The sequence below is a fragment of the Pholis gunnellus genome (assembly GCF_910591455.1).
Source record: "Pholis gunnellus genome assembly, chromosome: 20".
NCBI classification, from domain to species: domain Eukaryota; kingdom Metazoa; phylum Chordata; class Actinopteri; order Perciformes; family Pholidae; genus Pholis; species Pholis gunnellus.
In genome coordinates, this window is record NC_136547.1 from 8,939,071 (window position 1) to 8,956,140 (window position 17,070).

At 48.0% G+C, this 17,070-nt stretch overlaps 1 protein-coding gene across 1 annotated transcript in view; it reads right to left on the bottom strand.

The window, feature by feature from the left end:
* gli3 (GLI family zinc finger 3) overlaps positions 1–17,070 on the bottom strand; it is a gene marked incomplete at both ends in the record, with an annotated part of 70,067 nt that overhangs the window by 41,525 nt on the left and 11,472 nt on the right. Inside the window, one exon of the mRNA XM_079181697.1 lies at positions 11,956–12,192. Coding sequence (XP_079037823.1) covers positions 11,956–12,192 — 237 coding nt within the window. The remainder of the gene's footprint in view (positions 1–11,955; positions 12,193–17,070) is intronic.

Genomic DNA, 17,070 nt, shown 5'->3' on the forward strand with positions numbered 1-17,070 from the left:
ATAGTTTCCTCCTGATGACTCAGTGTTGGCTTGGCTCACCTCGGCTGAGCTGCTGTGGGGGGGGGGGGGATAAGGGTTTATGGGATAGAGCGATGGGCTGGTGGTAGAATCTGCTTTGTTTACTCTCCGCTCCGAGGCTGTCGGCCCTTGGCTGTCAGAGTCGGAAACGAACCTTCAGGTTTACCGAGGTCCACGCACTGTGCTCTGGCTCGCCTGGAGTAAAAGCCTCATGTTCTCTAATCTTACTGAACTTTAGACTAACCTCTGTCCTGTTAGGTAATGAGGGATGACTGTGTAGAGATTACAAACTGTGAAATCATTTTAAAGACGCCACCCCTTCACCCCCGCAACACACACCTACAATCCCACATCCGCCTCTCCTCATTGAATTACCCAGATCCCCCCTCTGTTTATGTCTCTGGAGCTCCTCACTCAGCAGCCCTGCGCCTGGACTGGACTCTTTTTTTTTTTTTTTCCTTCTTTCTTCTTGCTCCTTCATCATTCTTTCCTTCCCTGCCTCCCTCCTCTCGCCAGCGGCCGCATGGCAAACCGTTCCGCCGAGGTTTATTTAAATCAAACTCTGAAGTTTACTTTACCACGGCCCTATCTAAATAGAGCCTGCCACCTCTTTTACGCCTGCACAGCTCTCCATTAGCGAGGCAAACAGCTCTATGTCACTAGAGGGAATGTATACAGTCGCAAAGAACAGAGGGCAGAGGAGTGAGGAAGGGGGGGGGGGGGGGGCTCCATCCTGCAATCCATCTCCAGTATTTCCTGTAGGGACTTCTTACTGTTTACTCCAGGACTAAATTGCCCCTGCTCTTCTGGATATTCACGGTTTTCTCGTCTCTCCAGTGCAGAATACAGCTGGAGGGCGCTTAGGAAGTTGACACGCGCGCCACAGTTTCTACCTTCCCACTGCGGCCACACACACCACAGCAGCTCCAGCATTCCTGGGGAAAAGTGTAATCACGACGGTTTTGTACCGGGCGCATTCGGTAAACCACCACTGGCACAGTGAAGAGGGGTTGAAGAAGTCATCTCAGCCGATCAAACACCGCATGTCAGAGATTGAAACCTTTTTGGAAATGTAAAACATTTTGTACAGCTCTCTACCAATCCAGCAGCCCTTCAGAACTATTCTCAGACATTTTAATGACTCCAGAGCAGCAGTTTTCACTTTTGGTGTACATTTTTTCCCTTTTTTCCTTTTTTTTTATTCTTTGAGCAAAGAGATGGAAGTCATTAAGAGATGATTACAAATGGGTCTTAATGAAAGGGCAATTAGAGGCAAACTTTGACCAGGCTCATTAATTCTAATTCAACACAAACACACCGTGCTCAAGACCAAAAGCCAGCTTCCCCTTCATTAAAGAAAGGATGGTAATTGCCTTGTCCTTTATTGGACACTTGAATAATTTCAAAAGAGGGGGGAGGACAAGGGGAGGATAAAGCCTAAAGCACATCATTTGCAATATCCTTATTGGTTAATCTCCTTTGATAACCGCAGTTTTACCACAAAGGATCTTCACTGTGCTCCGGAACGCATGTGATGTGATACTTTAGGAGAATCTGAGCTGTCGCTCACAAGTCTGATTTGGGTTTTGATAACACACAAACAATTTCTCATCTTCCTCTTTTGTTGTCAACTCAGCATTGTGAGTTTATTGTCTTGACTGCTAAAACCTGGGCTCCTCCTCTGCTCTGGCGAGGGTTCACTGACTCCGCTCTAACAGAGTGTCACCCGCAGCCGAGGACCGAGCGGCTCCTCCGCAAACACTGCACTTCTCATCGACGCTCCGCTGCGAGAGCACAAAGAGCCAGTGACAGATTGTCATAAGCGACTAAGGCGGAGTGAGAAAAGGGCTGCTGGGGCCCTGCTCCAGAGGTTTGTGAATTGCTAATGTGGAACATATGAAGCCTGTGCCGGGGCTGTGACTGCCAGATTTCATTATGCCACCTCTCTCCCCGCTCATGATCTCACTGCTCAGGCACGCTCGTCTGCACCGAGGCCCGCAGTTACGTACACCATAACGCTGCAACACTTCGCAGAGCGTGCGAAGGATGCTCCAGACTAGGTCTGTTTGCGTGTTGCTCCTTTCTGGGAGTGAAAACAAGAACATGTACGTGACTTTTTGCAGAGAACGGGACAATGCAGATCTGGGCGTATTTTGATACTGGTGGGTTTTTTTGATGCTCCTTACTGGAAATGTCACCTCGAGGTCTTTGTAGTAGTGGTCCTCAACTATTAAATCTAAAGACCGCTTTAAATGTGCACCAGCACACTTTGCAAATGACAATGAGATAGCTATTAAAAGTATTTAGTATTTCACGAAAAAGCAAATACTCTGATGTAAGGTAACGTTAAAAAGTCTCAGTGTTTGGTTTGTCCGTTCTAAACTACTGTAGAAACATGGCGATGCAACATGGTGGAAACCTTAAAGAGGACCCGCTCCCTATGTAGATATAAAGGATTCAAAAAGCTCATGAAAACACAACTATTCTCAGCTTTAGGTGATAACACGCTAATGACAACATAGTTATGAATATTATATTCCATTTCTGCTAATAGATCACCCCGAATCGCAGCACACTGGCCCTTTTAGAAAAAGCACAGTAAAAGAAATTAATCAATTCATCGTCATGAAATGAGAGCAAATGAATCACACTTTGAGTAACACTTCAGCTCGAGGGCATCTTTCCGTAAACACAGATGTGACATAACAGACTGTGAGTATTTATCATGTGCTTGTACTTTGCTAAAACTACAAACTATACGAGGAGCCGGAGAAGCCCCATGCGGACTATCAGTGGAAGGAGTTTGGACGCCGGCTCTCTTGTGAAGCCGAACTCTCTCCCTCTGATCAATCCCTTCACACCCCGTCTCTCATCATGTTTGCTTACACTGAGACCTCAAGCTGTTTGGACATGTAAATAACACTTTCGGAGACTGTTTAGCTAAGCTCGATGGGAGTTGCTGTTGACTTTTGGAGCGCTTTGCTTTAATTACGGGGTCCCAGATTGTTTCAGGTCTAATGGCCTAATTACCGCCGTATAAATTAGCCTAATGTTCTTGCCGTGCAGAGCCTTCTCTACTGTATGCGACGCTTGGGCGCTAGAACAGAGAAAGCTTTTATTCGGCAGAGAGCAACGGCACGAAGGAGGGAGAAGAAAGCAAGCAGAGAGGTTAAATAACAGAAGAATGTTAAGTGTTGCCTTGCCAATCTCTCTGCCATTCATCATATAAACAAGGCTGGCAGATCACACTCTGCCCTTCCTCTGTAAATCAATAGATTGTTTTTCTCTCTCTCTCTCTCTCTTCCGCTGTGTTCTCCTCTGTTTTCGCTTTCTCTGTCTCTCTTGCTCAATCGCTCTCACACCCTTAAACACGAACCATCTCTCTGTGGGTAAAAGTAATTAACATAGAGGAAAAGAAAAGCAGAGCCGAAGAAGAGGAAGCAGGGAGTGAAAAACGAGTAGAAACGTCAGCTATGCACGATAAACAAGGCTCCCTGTTCACGTATACATTCCGCCGCTACTCGCTGTCAGAAGTTATTTGTTTGTCTAGACTGAACAAGTCGGCGGCTGCCCATCCGTTCTCTTCATGGTTCTACACGTCTATGCATATTTGCGCCGGGACTTAATGTTTGAGCAGCTTATCTCCATCTTTGTGCCAATATTTACAAAGTTCAGGATCATTTTTCAATCATCCACTACTGCTCATAGCAGCCACTTCACCCGCAACGATTCCCTGCCAAGCTTTGTCTAAAAGTTCAATTGTTTACAGATGTGTATCCCCTAGAATATTAGTATCCATTCGCGGGACATTTATCTGAAATAACATACAGTGAGAAACCTTGATTTCAGCGACCAGGAAGTAGGCTGTGCTCCAAGCATTTGTTCCCTTCCCTTCTCCATAAGTCACACAAATATCTAAATGGAGCTCCAGCATCTGCAAGACATTTAGCGAGCCGAGTCAATCTTAACAAATTGCACGCCAGCACGAGGACCCTCGCCTTGCTGCCGAGTGGAGCTAAGCACGCACACTGCTCTTCCAGGGGCCCCCCAGCACCATCCAACCCCAGCTATACCCCGTTTTTTCCCCCCTTCCCCTTCCCCTTCCCCTTCCCCACCTTCCCATGTATCCCAGTGTGAATCAGGGAGTGAAGGTTATTTCACGAGGCCTCTGCGGAGCGCCAATCTATCTCCTGCATTTGGTGAATTCCTCCAGATTGGGATAAGCTGGGGAGCAGAACAAAGCGCTGTGCGTTGGCCCCCCCCCCCCCAACCTCGCTCCAGCACCCTCTCTACCCTACCCCACCCTCCAGCCTCCTCTCCCCCACCCAGCTCGGGAGAGATTTACACAGCAGTTTAGTAGCTGAAACACTGCGCTACACCTCTTTCCCCCTTCCCTCTCTTTATCTCTCACATCTGTCTATCTCCTCCTCTCCAAACAATGATACCTCTCCGAGAGAAGGGAGTTGATTTAAACCTTGGGTTAACTCACCAGGACTCTGCTACATTTATTTTACTTCAACTCCCCGCAGTGTGATTTATTCTACTCAAACACAAGGCCGCTTTAGGGTTTGATCCTTTTTGAGATCTATATTTAGGGATTGGGGTCACAAAAAAAAAAAAAATGCATTTTTTCCACAATCTGTTTTTTAAAGACTTCCTTTAAATGCCTGTATCATAAATGTATGATAAATTATTCGGATTTACTACAACACCTATTTATGAGCCACGGTCGTATCAGTGACAGTGTCCATGATTGCCACAGCTGTATCAGGCTGCCGCATGACAGACTGACCCTCCGTAGCCCCGTGTCACCGCTCCTCTCTGGGCCCCTATGAAGGTGATACTAAAACTGCATGTGGCTGTGTGATAGTGACCGTGAGGCCAATACACCTGCATTATAATAACACTCTGGGCTGCTTGGGGAAAGCTTCCCAATTCTGAATCATGCTGAGAGGCCGCTGACCAAAGCCGAGTCATTTGAATGTAATATTCTTTACAGAAATCCCCGCGTAGTCTCAAGTTGTTCTCTATTCATATTGTGTGCTCTGAATATCAGCTTGGTTAAGATTGGTAATCCATCACAGTGAGTGTTTTGTCACCTTTATTTTTACGTCAGCAGTGCGTATTATCACATGGTAATGTGGTTAAAAGAAGGGGCTGTTTTAAAAAAGTGGTGCGTTCAAGGGCATCCAGGATTTCACCTTCGGAAAATGGTCACGCATTCAAAACCTCTAGTGCTTTCCTTTTTAATATGTTTGACATTCAAATGGTATTTCCCCCTGTACTGTAAGTCTATTCCTCTATTTTTCCACCAAACCCATACAGGCATTAGACAAAGTCTGTGCAGGCCTCTAGAGGTACGTGGCCATTATTTGGGCTAATGGAGGAAACTGTGTGTCACGGAGCAAAGACAAAGCCCAGTGTCACAGCAATCAGACAAATGGCTGCTGGACTCTGCAGGGCCAGACAGAGGTCGATGCTTCTGGACCAATTAGGTCTTGCGAGTGCAACAACAGCTGGAACTCTCTGATTCTCTCCCTTTTTTCCAATCTCGGTGCTCTTTGCGTTGCAGTCACCTTCGCCTCTCTTTCACCCTCTCTCTCTCTCTCTCGCTCTCTCACTCTTGCATCGTCTTCCTAATTCTTTCTGTTAATCCTGCTCGCTGTCTCTATCTCTTTTTCTTTGCCTCCCTCATTATTCACGGCGCATCCTCCTGATCTCTCCCCTTTGCCTCCTCACAGCATCCCCAAAACAAGGACAAAGTTGTAATCCATTTACTGCACCCCTGTCAACACATTCCACCCAAATAATCCGAAAAGACTTACAACCAGGCCTAGGTACTATCAAGGGAAGGGGAGTATAGAAGAGGCAGAATGCACAGGGGAAGGCGAGTGAGAGGAAGAGGGAAAGGAGAGGAGAACATACAAGTCTAGTGGAGGAGCGCGGCAACAGACGGAGGGAACTTGTGTCACAGTGATTTGAGTCTTTGTCACGCAGGTGGCGCCCAGGGGTTCCCTCAGCCTGGGCAGAGAGACAAACTGGGGCCCGTGTAAACCTTAAAGAGGATTAACCCTGCCGGAGCGCTTTAATGAGACCTGAAAGTGCCGGGCACCGGAGAGCCCCACTGATTGAGCCGCGCTCGAGTCGGCTCCCAACGGTCCGCCGGGCCCAGTGGCCCAGCAGCGCTGCTGCAGCCCCGTGGCCTACAGCTGCCCGCTCACACTGAGCCACTTCAAAGCGGCAGTGTCTGGAAGGACCCAGAGACGGGAGGAAGGGGAGGCGGGTGGGCATGAGGGAGGTGGAGAGAGTGAGTGAAGGAGGAGAGGTGGGAGGAGGAGGGAGACGAGGGCGCCTGGATGGAGGAATCCCTTATCTCCTCCAGAGAGGATGCTGCTCTGTGGTGCAAGATTGTCTGGAGCTGCCACCTGTCCCAGGCATCTTTAAAGGCAACACTAAAGCCTGTGATGGGCCTGACCTCCTTGAGCTACCATTCTTTTATGTCTCTCTTCATTTTCTGCTTTGTTCCCCCCCCCCCCCCCCCCTCCTCCTCCTCCTTCTTCTCCACTCTCTCTGGCTCTTCTCTCTTTTTCCTACCCCTCTGTCTCACTTCTACCCTCAGACTCAGCCCTGACTCCTTTTCTCTTCTCTCCAGCGATATCTTACATTTTCACCAGGCTGCTAGAAACATTTTAATTACACTGTGTTCATCAGCCTCCTCTCCGTGTAGAACAATATATACCCGCGACCCTCCAGAGACGAGAGCAAGATACGGGCTGTTGGCTGAAGGGATGAGGGCGCTTATCTTTGCCCCTATGTGAGAGGAATGCAAATACAAAAAAAAGGAGCGATAGAGATTTGGATACACGGGAAGCAAACATGAAGAAAGGCAAGAAATAACTCTCCCGTAGCACACAGAGGTGATTATCCTACTGGAGACTATACCGGGTAACTTGAGGAGAAAAAGCCCCCATGAGCTTTCCGTCTTGTTGTTTTTTTAAGTATCGTGCTTAATGTTATTGTTGCCCGTGGCGTTTGCTGCAGTGGATTCTCCTTTTGGGTGGACAAGATGCAGCAAATCTTCATTTTAAGCCGTCACAACATCAGGAAAGTGCTATTGTTCCTGCTTGCCTCTGTGACTCGACTGATTAACCAATCTCATTTGAAAGGAAGTAAAACACACTGACAGATGTTGAGACGACGATACCGAGAAATGCTGAGTATTCTTCTTTGAACATCTTAAGTTCTCTGGAAATTCTTCTTAATTCTTCTTAGCCCCTTCACATTTAATCTTGTCATTGTTAATAAGAACCGCCATTATTCGGAGATATTGCGTTCACACGCATCAGCTTTGTGGTGAGAGCACCACATGACCCTAAGATGTTTTTTTTTTCTTTTTTCGCCGCACTTCAAACTCTGCTTAACCCCCTTAAATCGCCACGCGCTACAAAGGGGCACATGCATGTGAGAATATGGCCTATCTTACAGCATGAGATGCCTCTAATAAGCTGTATAAAAGGGGATCATCTGATTATCCCTGGTGCGCTGGACCAAGGGGCCACAGCAGAGCGCAGGCCCATGTTGTTCTTTCTTGATGAAAGGAGGTGGGTAGAAGGGATCCCTCTCCGTTGCCTGCAGTGTGCCCCGGGCTTCTCTGTGCCGGCACACCGCTGGGGGACTACATCGTGCCACCGCGCTCTAAAAGCCAATATTGAAACAATCACAAAGACAAACACTTACCCTTGAAACGGGCACGTGTCTTCTCACCCCAGGCTCTCCTCTGTGCTCCCCAGTTCTTTCTTTGGGGGGGGGGAGGGTGTTTGAACCTGTATCCCAGCCAGCACTTGTCATGTTTAAACCAACAAGAGGCCATAAAGTTTGCTCTTTCACTGCAATTTCAGAAGAGTGCTCTGTTGTAACTTTTTCTCCTACATACACATACACATTTTATAATGACTCTTTTTCTTTCTTTTTTGTTACTCTCTTTGCCGCTCTTGCTCTTTCAAGACATATGGAAAGGTCCAGTCCATATGAACTGGAAGACCAAGCACTGTAATTAAGTGTGGAGAGTGGAGAGGCCATTGTTGTGCGGATCACGTTCGGTTTGGTGACAGCTAGCTCACTCAGTTCAGTGGTCAGCTGCATTTTGATATTGAGGCAGACAGACTGACGCCGGGGCAACGGGGCTCGCGTGCTACGGCCCAGTAGGCCTGAGATCAGCCATGCACAGCAGTTTAGAGTTTAACCCCTGTGACTGGACACCCACCAACCCCCCCCCCCCCCCCCCCCCCCCATCCACATCATAAAACCCCCAGGACTGGTTTGGCGCTATGGCTCAGTGTTGCCGCTAGCTTTCCCCAGGACACAGGGCCAGTATGATCCAGGTAGCAGTCACCTTTTGCCAGGATCAGAGAGCAGGGTTACAGTGATGCATGTGAAGGAATCCTTCAGCCAAGAGACCCATACCTCCACTGCCTCTAGCTTAGCAGGCATGGTTTCTGAGATCAGTGAAGGACAGCAAAGGCTTTGGTGTGGGGATTAGGCCCTGGCAGCACAGATCTGGGTTAGATTTTCTTAAGGAGCTAACCCAAAGACTATCGGGCCGATAGGCAGCCATCAAAGCCTGGAGAGACACTTAATGGGTTGTGTCTACAATCATTCGCTGTATCACAGATACAGTGCAGCCACAAAACTTATGTCACTTCTGCGCCAATATACTTAAGCATTGTCTCTAAAGCTTGGCAAATGTACTTTCCTCCCGTTGCCTTCGTTTCAATAAACATTCTGAGAGCAGTTCTAACATTTGCGAGAAAGCCATTGGAAAAAGGATGCGCTTTAAGTCCCTCCACGGATGTGTGTAGTCTGACAAAGAAGGGCAAGTGTTTAAGAAAGAAGCACTTTAAAGAAGAAGATCCCCTTCGGAGGAAGCGGAGATGCTTTGCCAGCAAGTGGGCTCACTGTTGCTGCAGGACCACTGACCGGCTAATCAGCGCACAATGTAAACAGATGTCGGCGCCGCGCATCCCATTCACACTTCTACACAATTAAGATCTTAAAAAGAAAAAGAAAAAAGCGACTTCTCCCTCATTAATCCGCATCTCAATCCTTTCTTCTTATCCCACAGCAAAGCCCCGTGTATTAGTGTTGTGGTAAGAAGGATGTGTGGACTCTTATCCAGTGTTTGCCCAAGAAAAGCGGCTAAGGCTCAGGCATCACCACAATTAGCTAATGCTAACAATAGGGGCGATGTTTCCTTAGCGCCTCTTCCTTTCTGCACTGAAGTGGGTGTAAAAACCAGAGTAAACACAGTCTTAGGCCGCGGACGTGAGAGGAGTGGGAGATCACAAGTCTGGGTGAATAGCAGAGATTTAGCAGAGCAGGGGCCCCCGGAAGATAAACCCCTTTTTGCTCTCTTCTCGTTGTTTTCCGACTCCTACGCCTCCCAGAGCTTCGCCACCACGCTAACGACCCGGCGACCAGGTGTGGGGAAGCTGCAGGTGCCGTCGCATTTAGGCACATTAAGCACTGACACACACCAGCGCTAAGAGTAATCGGATTTACCTGGCTGTCTGCTGCGTGGCGTGGCACACTATGCAAGCACAGCACAAAGGCTTAGGGCCCCCTCTCCATCACAAACACATACACACACACATGCAGACACCTGGGATGAATTTAGGAGGTGACAAAGCCCTCATGGAGAGGGACTACCGCTGGTGGAGTAAGGGCTGTGTGTGTGTGTGTGTGTGTGTGTGTGTGTGTGTGTGTGTGTGTGTGTGTGCTCACATGCGTATGGAACCAGACACCAGAACAGGAGCCGGTGGCTTTTTACACCTTGTGGCGCAGGAGTGGCGACAGACACTACAGGCTTCTGGTTCAAAGCCGCTGAGGGAGGGAGGGAGGGGGAAGTGGAGGTTTTTAGGGGAACCCTTTGGTTCGGCTGACCCTCAGACCGCTGGAGCTCATGGGGATTGAGCTCTGGTGCTGGGTTCAATCAGACAGAACGGGACCGCCGCCTTTAGGGACACCACATGTCCTTAACACCTGGGGCCATGAGGAGGTGTTTTACAGAGCAATGCTCTCATCTCAGATCATAAGTCTTCCTGAGCAGAGTCTGGATCAGAGAATCGACATCAATGAAAAACACTAGCAGCCTTTCGGACTTTGTGTTTTTCTTCTTTGTTGGTGTTATTTCTCCTTAAAGCAAATCAAGTCTTAACTTTTTTTTGTTTGGGTTTTGTTAGGGCTGCAACTAACAATTTTTCAATTCATTTCTCAATAACTTTGTCTATGAAATGGTTATAAAAAACGAAAAGCCTAAAGTGACATCGTGATGCTTGGTTTGTGTGACCAATAAATGAAAACCTTAAGATATTCAATCCACAATGATATCAAAAAGGGAAAAGCAGAAGATTATCGTATATTAAGAAGCTGCAACTTGCAAATGTTTGGCATTTTTTGCGAAATTAAATAAAATGATTGCAGATAAGTTGATCGTCTTTTTATCCCAGCACTAACACTTCATACTTTTATATTCAAATGTGGAAGAATCAGTGCAGGAGGAGGATCAAATCTATGTTCATCAGTCCTGCAGCTTCTCAGCATCGCTGTGCTCTACTCCACTCTGTATGATTGCAAGTCGTCCAGCCTCTTCAGCCCCAATGCACAAAGAAAGCCTCTTGAAGCTCCACGGCCCTTTTGACTTTTCCTGCTGCTTTTGAACTCTCCATTTCAGACTGTGACTTTTCCGCATGACCCCAAGCCTCAGAGTGACCCCCCTCGCTCCCCCACTCCTACCCCGAGGCTTCAGTGGTCTGGAACCTCCAGAGCTCCTTCACACACACCCACACACACACACACACACACACACACACACACACACACGAAATGAAAAGTGGCAGTGTTGCTGAGTTAGGTCAGGATGTAATGGGCAGTAATGTTCTGCCCTCGAGGGCTCTGTCCACAGCATTGGTTTTGAGTAACCTTTCCCTTAAAGAGGCACCTTGGTGACTCACAGGCACCCAAGCACGAGGGAGCAGTAGCTAATGAACTGGCTGAATAAATAGAGTTACAGTATACTGTTGGGGTCTACTGGACTTTTCATTACTGCCACTGGATTAAAATCGCTCTGTCCCACTCTGTCTGCCCCAATTCAGAGCCAATTTAACCAAACTAAACAAGCTATCACATCAAATCCTTGTCTGCAGGCTAAGTCCTGGCTACAGTGGCCGCTAAATTAACCTCCTAATCAGCCTCTTACTCCCCAATCATCTATCTCCTGTTCTCTCTTTCCACATGCACACACGCAGCTTCGCTTTCATCTAACTCCTATTGTCTATCTCACCTTTTTTTTTTCAAATGATCTTCGGTATCTTACTCAAGCCACATCTCTCCCTTCACCTCAATCTCTCAGGCTTCATCTCCATTAGTCTCTCTCTCTCTCTCTCTCTCTCTCTCTCTCTCGCTGCCTTTCTCTCACACAGTCTCTGAGTCCCAGAGAGAGAGAGAGTAGGGGGTGGTGAGGTTTGACGCGGCGCTGCTTTGGGTCTTTGAAGTGTGTGTTGATGAGGGAAAGCAGAGCACTGTGTTCAGACAGGCCCCTAATGAGGGAATTAAGAAGCTACGCTGGCCGTTCCCCATACTAACTTCCCAGGCACAAAACAAGACAAGTGTGCGTGCATGTGTTCACAAAGGTGTGTGTATGTGTGTGAGTGTGTGTGTGTGTGTGTGTGTGTAGAGTGAGCGCAAGAGAGGCTAATCTGTCAGACTTAATCAAGCATCTGGCAGTCCTGCCTCTCGCCTACAGTAAAGAGACAAACTTGGCCTCAGCGGTCGGGTTGCTCACATGTCCTTGAACTGTGTAGTTTCTTTTCTTCACAAAATCTACAAGTTTTCCACTTTAAAGATAAATAACACCTACTATTTTGTGGCTAGTGGACTTACGATAGTGTGGGTCTAGGTATCCGTTGCGGGGGTCCATGGCGAACAGAGTGCCTCGGTACGGCAGGGCATGTTCAACCAGGTGGGGCAGGGCCCCGTGCAGCTCCTTCTTGAGCAGGGAGGGCCGGTCTGTGGAGGTGGAGGGCTCCTCGCTCACGCTCCTGTCTGGGCCGCGGGGCGCCTGGGAGCTGATGGCATTGCGCCTCTCGCGGTGGTAAGGCGTGCCGGAACTCTCGTCCTCTGCAAGGGATGATAGAGAGAGAGAGAGCGAGAGAGAGAGAGAGAGAGAGAGGAAGGGAATCTGATGTTAAAACAATGAGCTGCAGATTTATTTTAATAATAAAAGTTGGGAGAAGCAGATGTGAGAATCTCACTCACTTCCTGGTTCACACACACACACACACACATAGCCAAACACAAGCATGTTCTGGACACCCGTACACATGGTGAGGAGGTCAGTTCACGTAGAAGGCAGGTGAATGGAAGAGCTGGAGATCAGCTTTGTATGCTTAAAACCTACTGGGTATTATGGGTTTGCCGTCCACGGCGCCAGATGTGGGAGTTCAGAGGCAGACGGTGAATGAGCACATGGACATTATGGATGAAAAAATCAACCTTTTTCCAAAAATCATTTCCTAAATTCAGCTCTGTCTGTTCTTTTCTTTATAAAAAAATGGATTCCCATGGAGGAGGCAACGCAGGCTTTCAGTCTGCATTCCAAGCTGCCCATTAACCAGCGTCATGGGTTTTATGAACCCCACCCTCCTTCATTCTCTTGTTTTCTCCTTCTCCCCACTCTCTCTCTCTCTCTCTCTCTCTCTCTCTCTCTGCTCTCAAACTAAATCTGTCTTACTCTGACGGCAGAATTAGGAGGAGTGAGGTCTCTGGAGAAAGCTTCCTGGCATGCTGGGTAAAGAGGATAAATGTGGAGTTGAGTTCAAGGGCTGATCTCCACCAGAAAGACATGACCCTTGACCCTTGGCCTGAACTCTGAACTGACATGCATAAAGGTCAGCTAGCCTCCTGACCTGGTATTAGTCTTTTCTGTGGTAGGATACTATATAGACTAACTCAGAAACTGGCATAGCATGTACTGATGAAGGCTAAAAATGTGTTGTGCTCTTCAGTTCGATCATTTGCAGAGTGGGGCGCTTTACTTGTCGTCAAATCAACCGATCTAGACAGCCTGATCTAGTCTCTATTCAAGCCCTGACTCCCGCCTGAATATCACTGAGAACCTGGCAAAATGCCGCTGTGCCGGCGCCAGAGGTTCTGCCGTATTAGCAGGCGAGCGGTGCAAGGCTCCCCTACGCACTGCAGCCCAACAGCATCCAACTGCCAATTAAGAACTGAGGAGGGGGCCAGATTAAAGAGCACTACCTTAAGCGCTGAAGAGGGCCGCCATGACGCTGTACCACTTCAGAGAAGAAGAGAAGCGATCAGAAAGGGGGAGGTTAAGAGAGAGGCGCAGGGAGAGAGAATGAGATTGAGAGAGGGCGAAGAAGAGAGAGCAACCCACGGGTCCCGCTTTTATTCCCCTCACTCTCCCACATCCATTACCGGCGTTCGGGCCAGCCGTGCCTCATGCGCAGCACTGGCAGCAGATTCAAGGATTCTTAACGCGGAACTGACAGCCAGAGAGGCAAGCCACTCTCATCCGCAGGAAATGACAGTGTCAGTTATGATATAAGTATTTAATCCTATACTGCGCAGCCAGTGATCTTATTAAGGGAATAATGGCACTTATACGGTTAAAGCTGGATTAATAGGTCTGCTCTTGCAAAAGCGCAATATTAACATAAAGGGATTTCGAAATTGGGTTCATCTCCTGACATGGATTGAAAGAAGTCGAGACTGTAAACTATGCTGGGAGCGAGCACTGCTAAGGGTGGAGCATGTAGCTGTGTGTAGCACATGCTTCCACATGCTTCCCCCGCGTTTTACATCCAGAAGATCTAGCATTATGTGGGAAAGTAAAAAGCTGTGTCCATATTTATATATATACTCTTTTTCTTACCCTCATACAAGATATTTGATGTTTTATAAATAGATTAATCACTGGGGCCTCCGATAGCGTAGCATTTACGAGGCCACTGGGCACTAAAACATCTTTTAGAATTTACGAAAAAAACAACTACTAAGGAGACCCAACTGCTTACTTTGAGAGACACACTATGTATTCTTATTTTTTCCCTATTTTATTTTTGTCCTGTTCACTCTCTTTCCCTCTTGTTGTTCCTTTCTTTCCACTCCTTCCTCCAGTGACCCCCACTGCTATTTAGATACGTCTCGCTCCTCCGAGGGAGGTCAAGCGACTAATAGTTCAATCACAGCAGTGTCACAGTCCCACCATCCCCCTCCAGTCACCACAGAGGGGGTTCATCATTCTACAATATACCACCTTAAGGGGCTTCATTACTTCAGTTTATAACACCTTAAATGGTTAAACAAACACTCAGCAGCACAAGGGTCAATCGACTCCTCGGACTGGTAAAAGAGAACCAGAAATCTCTGGTGATGTTTCTCTTCTGTACCTGCCGGTGGAAACTTTTTGTATCCTTACAACATGTTAGGCATGGGCTAATAAAGACAGGGCAGACGCAGGTAAACACATGCAACTTTGAAAAGTTCAACCATGCAACACTCCTCTAACTCTGACCATCAGCCCAACAGACCCTTTCCCTTTTTCCCTGCCTCATTTTTCATTCCTCTTTTATTTTCTGCTCTTTTCCCATGGTTGCCGCATCCACTCCTCCACCAGTTTGCAGGTCTATTCAGCCCAATACAAAAGCAGCAGGCCGGTCCTCTGTGGACCAGAGGAAAGCATGCCTCTCAAAAAAAAAACTGAAAAAAGAACCATCCCGCTCTCTCTCTATGGTGATTGAATTTCTTAACATCTTTTCAAAAAGCGCTTAAATGCCTGGAGGCGAGAGGAAGAAACAAGCTAATGGTGGATGGGGAGCACTGAACAAATTTCAGAGCCCTTTCCTGCTCGCGTTTGAGGTTGAAAGCAGGCTCCTGCCTTTCAAGTTTCAAAGTCCTCCTTCCTCCCGCAGTGTCACTGAAGGATTTGAAAAGAAGGTAATTGTGCTCACTGCCGTCCTGATCAGAGCACACGCCCCAGCTCTAGTATTTCAGGAGCTTTCTCTGCCACTATTATGGTACCTGGTGCTCCATTCCTGCATTCTTCCTCCCTTACTACTCTTTCTCCTCTCTCTCTCTCCAACCCTCTACAAATGCACTCTCTCTTGCTCTACCCCACTTGCTTTCTATCCTTCTTTCACCCCCAGCAAGCCACTCATTAAATCCTAAAGCCCAGGTTTCTCCCTTTTTTCCCCTTGTCTGGGGTCTCTATTGTAAGACTCTGGTGCGAATACCTTCAGAGGAAACCCTACGCATGGCCTTTTAATATGGCGGCGTAAAAGAGAGCGTGGATGCAATGGCAAAATGAAATTTAAAAAGAGATAATGAGATATGGAGTGGGGCCAATTCCTCTGAGAGTTGGGCTCTGGGGCAAGGGGGGCGAAAGTTAAGGGTGCCAAGGCAATTCAAAGAAATGAAAAGTGAAACAAAACCCTTGGCTTGTTGTTTCTATTTTCAAGAGGCAGAGGTTAAAAACAAGGATTGCTGTTCCTCCACATGCCTGACTGTCCTTGTCTCTCAAGCATCTGATTTGCCCTCCGGCCTGCACTCAGTCAGTCAGACTCTCTAAACTTGCGGGATTGTCAGGGATGCACAAAGGGCCATTGCACGTTGCAACTCTTTCCCCTCCTTGCCGCCTTTCCTAAAAGCCTAAACATCAGAGGAGGTGTTGTTGTACCTCTGAGCCAAAGCCAGACATATGCTGTGTTCCACCTTCGAACTTCTCAAAGCACCGTTGTCAGTGGCACAAACAGGTTTTGGCTGGGGAGCACATGGAGAGCGAACAAGGAGGAGAGGAGAGGAGGATATACAGTGAAATCACAAAACACTTCTTCAAAGCTCCTCTCCTCCTGTGCAATAATCTCTTGCTCCTTTTTTTCTTTCTCTTGCAAATCAACTCCCGGGAAAGACTCAAGACTCCCCAATTAACAATGAGAGGGGGAAGAAAAATTCCAGCAGCTGGCTAGAGTTTAATAAGAGCACCTCTCCAAGCGGCTTAGGCTTATGTACCTGATTCACCGGCCCTGGCATTGGCGCTATAGACAGAGGGAATCATTCACGATTAGCGCAGGCTGAAAGACGAGGGAGAGGGAGAGCGCTCAAACTCCACCAAACCCAACACAACAAGAGCACGGGGGATTACTGCAATTGTGTGAGGTATTTTTTTTTTCTGATCAACTTCTTGGCCGACGGCGCTCGGAGCCACTTGGAGATGGGTACCTTCCCCACAACAGAGTTCAGCTCTGCATTATGTGAAGGTTACCAAGTCCTAATGGAGCTTTCCAAATCTGCCTAAAAAGGATGACATTCGAGTAACTCCTTGACGAACAAATCTTCTGAATGTCAGAAGGCAGAATCAGGTCATCAGCCTGATATCTGTGGGCTGGGTAGTTAGCAATCCCCAGTCAAACTATTTGACGGAGCTCTGGAGAACTTCAGCATACACAGAGTTCACTCCCTTTAACTTTGCGCTCATGTTTGATTCGGTCTCTGCAGAGTGAATCCGTGGTGGTACATTATTTAACCATCAGCAAGTGACTGATGTTTGGACGAATTGCAGAGAGAGGCATGGGCAGGTCAGGATGTTCCCTCTCCTGGTTAGCAGTCTATTGTCAGCGGCTGATTTCCCACACAGCGCCCGCATATGCCGTCTTCAATATTCATCTAGGCAAATTTCGACGACTCCCACATCTCAATTTGGCTCTCGGCAGCCCACGCCCCAACCCCCTGCTCCACAGCCCGCAGTCCCAGCCTGCTCCCTCTGCCGCCAGGGGTCTGCTGGGACGCACCCAGAGCTCAGCATCTCGCCATCCCAGCCTCCAGGCCCCGGGGCTGGGGAGGGGCAAATCAAAGCCTGCTTGGCGCCTTCCTTCTTCCCTGCGCTCACCTCAAATCAGCCTCACAGCAGGGTTGTATCGTGCCAAGCCTCCGCCTGCCCCCAGCTACTCCTTATTCACCCATTAGGGGCGCAGGCCC